This window comes from Apaloderma vittatum, unplaced genomic scaffold (genome assembly GCF_000703405.1).
Source record: "Apaloderma vittatum isolate BGI_N311 unplaced genomic scaffold, ASM70340v1 scaffold10322, whole genome shotgun sequence".
NCBI classification, from domain to species: Eukaryota; Metazoa; Chordata; class Aves; order Trogoniformes; family Trogonidae; genus Apaloderma; species Apaloderma vittatum.
The window spans coordinates 4471-12565 of record NW_009705274.1 but is presented as its reverse complement, the minus strand read 5'-3'; the positions used below and the strand labels follow the sequence as shown (position 1 = coordinate 12565).

Here is an 8095-nt window from a genome sequence, read left to right as displayed (position 1 = left end):
TCTTTAGGTTGCATCAACTGAGAAGATATTCCTCTTCTTGAAAGGAAGTAGTTTCCACATGAGCAATGCCTGATTCTGCAGATTCTTAAGTGCTTTATTCATTGCGTTTTCCTATTCTGCTATTTCACATGAAATAGGCTATGTTCAAAATAAGCAAAGCATAAATGACTTTTTGTTGTAAATTTCTTTGCAAAAACTTTAATAAGCTTAGGTGCTCCTCATATCTGTTGAGTAAATGTATTTTCCAAAACAAACATTAATGTCCCTCTTGAACATAGAAGATTTTTTTTTTTTTTGGCTATTAATATAAAGTTACGTTAGCCAAACAGGTAATTTCCTGTTCTTACTCTTTCAAGAGTTTGTGTTTGGAAAAAGAGCTGACAGCTTTGCTTTTAAATGGAATTGTTTCTTGTGTTCATTGCACGTACTCCCGAACTGCAAGTTCTTTCAGGGTAAAAACCCGTACGGGATCTTTTTTTGCCTTCCATTCTTCCAGTTTTTCTTGCAAAGACAGAAAATCCTTGCCAAGTTCATAGGCCAAAGTGATCATTGTGTCTAACAATGGAATATAATACCTGTGGCTGGTATGCACATGAAGGCACGATAAGGCTTTTTCTCCGTATTCAAAGGCACTTGCTGGGTTTTCCAGGTCTTTGTGGCACACCACGATTGCACAAAGAGTAGGGACAATTGAGACGGGGTTGCCTCTCGTCAGCCTTTCCTGCAGACCGATGACTCCCACAAGGATTTCCAACGCTTTGGTGTACTGGCCACCTCGCAGGCACCCATATGCTTCCTGAAGCTCTGGCCTCGTTAAAAAGTCAATAAATTTTTTGGATCTTCGGATATATTTCATAGAATATAGAAGTCTCAGGTAGTCCTTGAAGGCTAATTTTCTCTCATTGATTATTTCTTCTGTGAAGTTCCCCGTCAGAGTTTTTTTGGGAAAGGTCACATCTTCCATTTCTTCACTAAAGTCCTCCAGCAGATTTCTGTGCAATTTCTCAAAATCTGAATAACGTCGTTCAATTACAGACTTGTTGCTGTCAAAACTCCCTGTTTGCAAAATGATGATTTTATACATCTAAACACAATAAAACAGAAAAATAAGCATGAGAAGGAGCATTCTAGCCCCAGGGCAGTCAGGTTTTGTCTGTTATTGCTTTGAAAAGACTTTGTGCTTGTGTAGGCCTGATCTTTGAAATCAGCAGCCATCAAATTAATAACTCCCACCTCCTGCTGTTTTGCACTTTTTTACCAGACTCAGTCTTTGCATATAACTAAGTTTTAGACAAACAATGCACTAACAGATCCCATCCTGCAAGGTGCTGGGAATGGTGAACTAGCAGCAGACTGAAGCACATAAAATCACTTTTAAAGCATTTCTGTAGCTGCACTTTGTTTATAACAGCCATGGCTGCTGCAATCAATTATCTTCAGTGAACTGAATGGATTTCCCAGACTTAATATTGAATGTAATCTATTTTACATTGGTCAGAATACTCAGAAATATTGTTTGTATCAGACATTTCTAGGGATTTGAGGGTGTTATTAATGCTGGGAAAGAAGAGGGAGTATTTGGCAGTAGTATTTGGTGTGTGCAGAAATAAGATGGAGCAACTCCAAAGCTTTTTTCCCCTCTAAATCATTGTCCTGTTATCCATACTTACTTGGCATATAAATAATGCAAGAAAAAATGTGACATTTCTACAACGATCTGTTTGCTATCCAAAATCCTTCACTAACAGCTAGCAACGCTGTCCCACATTAACAGTAGTCAAGCCTATGTCTTCCTCAGCTCTTCACTAGCCTCAAAATGGCTATAAAAAATGTGATATTAGAAAAATAGCTGAAAAATAAAATTGTGTGTTATGTGTTGTACAAATAGATTCTCTTTTGGTCCTGATCCAAGCACAATGATGTTGAGGAAGGGCCAAAACCCTAATGTGCATAAACCAGTGGAGCTCCACTGAGGCCAGCTTAACTGTGTCAGCACACACCAGCTACGGACACAGTCTATTGACCTTGCTGGCTTTTGGATGATGACCATTTTCCTGTTCAACTTGACCCTGTTTCCATTGAATTGTATAGGAACCAGAGCAGTTTTACTCATGCTACTAGTTTCCTTTGCTGCCATTGAAGGGTATAAAACACTACTAGCACTAGTGTTTGTTGATTTTCTTCCTTGTTTTTCCTTAAAGAAAAAATATCTCTTTTAATCTTCAAAAATGATCTTTACAGTATCTCCTTGAAAGTCTGTAAATTTGAGCTAACTTCTCTGATGGTTTATCATTTGTAAACACTGTGACATTTTCCTATCTTTTGTCCTGCTCCTTGCTGAAAAGTGTTTACATGCCTGATGCATATCCAAAATAATCATAAGTGCAATTTTTAAAGCTATCATTTTATCAGGGGCGTCTGAGTGAATAATTTACAAATGCTTGTAGGTTTTTTTGTGGAATGTGCATGAAAAAAGGGAAGAAATACCATTTAATTAGACTATCATTCAAACTGGCTCAACTTTGCTGTAATGTAAACCTTTTTGCCTGGGCATATAACTTAGGACTATGTTTAACCAGTTGCACATATGCTGAATGATACTCTCATTCTCATACAGCTATACTAAAATAATTTTTAACTCTTCAACAAGCTGGATACTACTGAGTGTATGCAAGAAGGGCAGCATCTAAGTAGGTGTGTATAGCATGCAGCAAGATCTTAAGACAGTCTCCAGAACATTTTCCTGTTTCAAATTCCACCAAGCAGCCTCACCCAGTATCAGCAACACTAGTATGATTCTTGCCCAGGGAAGTGATGGAAGGTATTTAAGAGACATATAGATGTGGTGCTTAGTGACACGGTTTAGTGGTGGACCCGACATTGCTATGTTAATGGTTGGACTCAATGAATGTAAAGGTCTTTTCCAACATAAATGAGTTTATGATCTCAGAGGTTGTTTCAAACAAGAAAAACATCCGTTTTGGAATTTCACAGGAGTACTGAAAGAGGCTTGCCTCCGTCTTTCTGAAGGCTAGGAGCAGAATCAGAAATAGAACCCAAGTGTCAGTACTGTGAATAAAGATACAAAAATCCAGCCTGTTCTGTTGTTCCTGTCTCTCATACTCATGTCTCAACTTCAAAATATGACAGAAATATGTGATCTAATGGAGCTCTAGGTAGAGAAGGGGAATGATCGCAAGCAATGTTGCTGGAGGATGTCTTAGACTTGGTCAGCATCAAACGATTTTGCACTTGTGCTAAGGTAAATCTCTGACGTGAAAGTTGTAGAAACGCAATACAGCTGCTACAGCAGGCTAGCTCAGGGAAAGTGTAACTATACTGCTATAGTGTGAATTTCCTGGTATTAAGGATGCTTGAGCTACTAATTTATTTGATCTCACTTTTCCAGGGCTGCAGATTTTGTGAACTGATTGTCAGAGGTTTTTTTAGGGGTGGATCCCACCAGCTATGCCCATACAATCAGTGAGAACAGGTTCTACTCGGTATGATCGTGGCTTGCAAAACTTGGCCCTTGGTAAGGACTCCATGTAGTGAGGCGCGCTGTGTGCTGTGCAGACACATGTAGAGTGAGTAAAAAATTAATGATCTTGCATATTAATGTCTTAGCTTACCACATATTTAGATAAGTGGTGCTCTACAATTCTGGTTGATGGGATTTCAAAAAGGAGTTTGACTTGTCTGCACTGGCGTTTTTCATTCCTCCAATATTCCTGAAGCTCCTTAGTGGTCATTGAAGAGTTGGAACTTAGGGATGCGCTAGAATCTAAAACCAATACATTTAGTATTTGAAAAGCAAACTGTTACACATTTTTTGTGAAAAAAAAGAGCCTAGAATTTCTGCTGTAGTAACAGCAAGACCTAAGGACTGACAAAATAAGTGATTTCACAGGTCAAGATTCCTGGAGGAAAGCTATTGTGGTATGAAATTTTGAAAGACACCAAATGGCTGTAGAAAACAAAATTACAGAAAAAAATACTGACAAGAAGCATTGTATGTCTAAGTAGTAATCTCAGGCACAGTTTGAGCAGGAGATATACTTCACCATCCCAGAAGCAGCCCTAAGAAATGCCAGCTCAGACTTCTGAATCAGGTGTTTCTCCAGACTTCTTTGTTGCTAAAAGGAGGAGGTAACAAAATGTAATTTCAAATTCAGACATTTACTCAAACACTGACCCTATTCAAACATTGGGTTTGAGCAGTAAGAGACGAAAGCTGAGAAAACATGAATATCTTAACCTTAAGGGAGAAACTTGGATAATCAGCTCAGCTGAAGGAGAAATTCTCACATCCTCTTTTTCTTTTGTAGCTGAACTGATACCACAGTTCAGCTACAGATAGTTTATATACCTCCCTCCCTTCCTCTCCCTCTCCCTCTCCCCATGGTGACATGCACACACACATACAAACATATATACATACGCATTTACAAAAATGTAGGACAGCTGATTGAAGAGTTCACTTACAGGAGAATTTGATGTACCTTCTCAAAAAGGATGATTTCTCTGTCTTTGAAATCTACCCACAACAACTTTCATCAGGTGGCATACAGGATAGCAAAGTGGATTAAAAAATGGAATATTCGTGTTTCAGTGGGCACACCAGTCGCAATTTCCAATCAGTGCTTCTGAAATTCAGTCAGCTGAAGTCACTGTGCAATGTATCTAACTTTCAGACAATGGAGGTGAATGACCACAGACAGCTTGATGCAGAAACAGAATTGTAAAGGCACTTCAGTGCTCCTTCAGCGGCCCCACTTTTACACGTTCTTAATCATTCAGCCATACAGTTTCAATTATCAAGGCCTTTGGGTTTTGGCTCAACCTCTACAAAGCATTTATTTCCTAAGAGAGGTGGTGTTTATGACAACTTTGCAGGCTGAAAATCTTGATAAGATTATATATGTTTTGGATTATATATAACATTTTATTCAATAACAGATGACAGTAATCTTAGGCATAGTAAAGGTTCAGTGCTGCCTCTTTGTAAGGCATGTGAGAGACTACTGTTTGAGATTAGCTTCAATCTTGGTGTCCTTGCTGATACTGCCAAGAAGTTCAGATTTTGTAATGTACAGAAAGGGTACTCCCAAAACAGACCATCAGATTATCACTATTGTGGTCTCTGGTGTGTAAATTAAATCTGGAATGCATTTTAGGCGCAAAGGATTTAAAAGGAAAACTCTCCGTGTGTATATACAAACCAGGATGTGCATCTGTTTCACTGTTGCTACATTATTACAACAAGCTTAATCAAGGCTTATTTTCAGTCCTGTACAGCAGTGTAAATCTGGATTATTGATGAAATAAAGCCAAATTTTTTATACAAAAGATTAATGGCATATATAGCTACATGAAAAATAAAATTTAAAGAATAGCATTAACCTTGCAGGTCTTCTTTTTCTGGGTTTTCTCTTCTCACTTGACATGAAATTTCAGCTTTGGGTTGATTTTGTTCCTCATCAGATAGACTTGTGGTAGAAAATGTAGTAACCCTGCTTACAGCTTCCAACAGTTCCCCTTCTGCTGTGCAGTACGAGTCCTGGTCCATTTCAAGCTATCACTGAAAGATTACAAAAAAACCCAGGACATTTCTTAGTAGCATGCTTTTAGAGGATCCAGTCTGGTAATCTTTTTTATTGATTTACTCGTTATTGTCCATGAACTTGTATGAGGGCAACTGTAATTTCATAAAAACTAAAGTAACAAATAGACATATCTACATAGATACCATTCTTATTACTGTTACTGGTGAAAGTCGCTATCTTTTTGGCAGACTAAGTAGTGAACTCCATTCTTATCTACAAGAATTTTTATTATGAAGTTCAGTGGGGGGAGATTTTTTTTCCTCCTTGTGTTTTTTTCCTCAAGCTTGCAAGTATGAATTCAGAGGAACTAAAATGTTGCAAATAACTAGTATAACTAGCAGCCTGGTTCTCTTACACTGCTAGAATTTACTTTCTCAAGACTCCAAAACTTGCCATGTGTTCTTAATTGCAACCTCTAGGGCAAAATAGGGTGATATCTAAAATAACATAATATTTTTGTGACATTTCACAGTTTAAAGTTCTCTCCAGAAATTTGTCCCTACTGTGAGAATAAAACAACTGAATCTAACAATGGATAGGTGGAAAGAAAGATGAGTTTTCTAGTTATTATACAGGAGCATTCTCCCTTTACTTGTCCTTTTAACCTATATACCGTGCTTGTAGTGGAACTGCATGCCTGTTCTGCTGGGACTACTACTTTACCACATACTGCTAAAATGCCTAACACAACATACTCCGACTCCATAGGCCAGATTGGCCACCTAAATGTCTCCACATGACGGGTTTTTTTATTTTGTATTTAAAAAAAACCACAACCCAAACCACTACCTGTTACATCGTTGTGTTATATTAGCAGTTGAAAAAGTTCTAAGAGCATCTTAGCAAGTTTGTCAGGGTGCAGTGTTCTGCTAGTTAGCACGAGAGAAGTGCTGCTCACAATTCAGCCAATGGGTGAAAATCAAGTAACAAAACAATGTACTTTGAGGAAAAAAAGAGTCCTCCTGCTACAAATGTTAAAATAATGCCCAAGCAGTGGCTATTAATTAGTGAGAGGGTTTAGGGCAGGGATGTTGCTACATATATTTTTGCCTTTGCTTTATCACGCAGTTACGCAATGCTGGCTACAGAGTTGAGGAAACTCCTTCAGCAGACCTATTGATTTCTGTCAACCTGCAGAGCTATAAAAAGAAAAGCAATTACTTTCCCCACTGGAAATAATGGAAGTGCAAATCACTTTCCTCTAATAGAAACCCTTCCTTTGCCTGACTTGGATAAGCAAGTACATATATGTTGTCATCCTCCTCAATAAGAGCATCATGGAAGCCCTTATTTCTGAACTTCAGACCAGGAGGTGAAAGTTCTCACTGCTTTTCTAATCTTCTTTAAGATCTACATTTTGTACAGGAAGAGTAGCCAATTGTTGTCTAACTGCTCAGTCTTTTGAAAATCATGACATTTTATCTCAAGAGCATAAACTTGCAAATACTTTGTTTTAACGCAAAGATAATCTCCAATATAGTAGTTTAAATGAGGAATCTGAAAATGGCCAAATTTAAATGACAACTTTTTCCCGGCTGTGAGTTTGTATAACCTTATAAGCCAAATTGTATTTATATTCAAGATATAGATGTTTTTGTATATGTGTAACTTTATATACATAAAATATATATATATATGTTAAAATACCACTTTAAAATATGATTTCCAGAGAAACGCAGCACATTTGTAAACAGAAGAATGCAGAAGTGAATATTATTTTATACACATCTTCTGCCTTGAATATATCTGGCTTGAAAACTATTTGTACTTCATGTAAACTTTCATTTTCACAGCTAAAACTGACTGCAAGCTCCTTTAACTAAGCTACTATTGATTTTTGCATATTAAATCTAAAACAATACAAAATCCCCACAACAAATTACACAACTTTACTTCAGAAACTCATCCTGTTCCGTTTCAGGGTAAGTGTTGCTCCAGGGGGCTTCACTGAGTGGTGAGTAATGCTAGAAACCAAAGTGCGCAGAACACTCACCTGAAGAGCTTTTAGTTGTGGTGCAGGTGTAGTGCGTAAGTAGTCACGAAAAGATGGCTTTGCATTTTCAAAACACAGAAAAAATGTCTCTGTTTTCTTCTAACGGGCACATTCTGTGTTTTGCAAAAAGGAAGGAAGAAGCCTTGATTAAATCGCACTTCCTCACCCAATTGGCTCACTGGTTCAGCGCTGACTGATTACGCATGAAATTTCCTATCTGCCTCGAACAGCCCTTGCGCTGTCTGCGGGTGAGGCTCAGCCTCCTGTCCGCAGCGCAGCTCCAGTGCCGAGGGCAGGTTTGCAAACCTGAGTGTCAGGATTACGTGTGCAAACATGAAGTCTGGCAGAGGAAGGAGCTCAAAAGTAAATACAATTATAAAATCAATGAAATTTTCTCTGCACGTGTTGTTGGAAAAAAAAAACAAAAACAAAAGCCAAAACACTTAGCAAAAGAGAGATTAGATAAAAAAGAGCCAAATATGTAAATGTACTTATG

The 8095-nt window shown here is 37.9% G+C and overlaps 1 protein-coding gene across 1 annotated transcript; it reads right to left on the bottom strand.

The window, feature by feature from the left end:
* Positions 1-310: 310 nt before the first annotated feature.
* LOC104270852 (sorting nexin-20-like) lies at positions 311-5584 on the bottom strand. Its single transcript, XM_009865332.1, has 3 exons — positions 5404-5584; positions 3633-3784; positions 311-1084 (listed from the first exon to the last, which is right to left on the bottom strand). Exons 1-3 carry the CDS (start codon positions 5567-5569, stop codon positions 416-418), a joined length of 987 nt encoding a protein of 328 aa, XP_009863634.1. The 5' UTR covers positions 5570-5584; the 3' UTR covers positions 311-415.
* Positions 5585-8095: the final 2511 nt, after the last annotated feature.

Coding starts and splice junctions, on each gene's coding strand:
- LOC104270852 (XM_009865332.1), bottom strand. CDS start 5,569: ATGGACCAGGACTCGTACTGCACAGCAGAAGGGGAACTGTTGGAAGCT. Junction 3,785..5,403: donor AGAAAAAGAAGACCTGCAAG/GTTAATGCTATT, acceptor TATTGGTTTTAG/ATTCTAGCGCATCCCTAAGT. Junction 1,085..3,632: donor ACCACTTATCTAAATATGTG/GTAAGCTAAGAC, acceptor TATTGTGTTTAG/ATGTATAAAATCATCATTTT.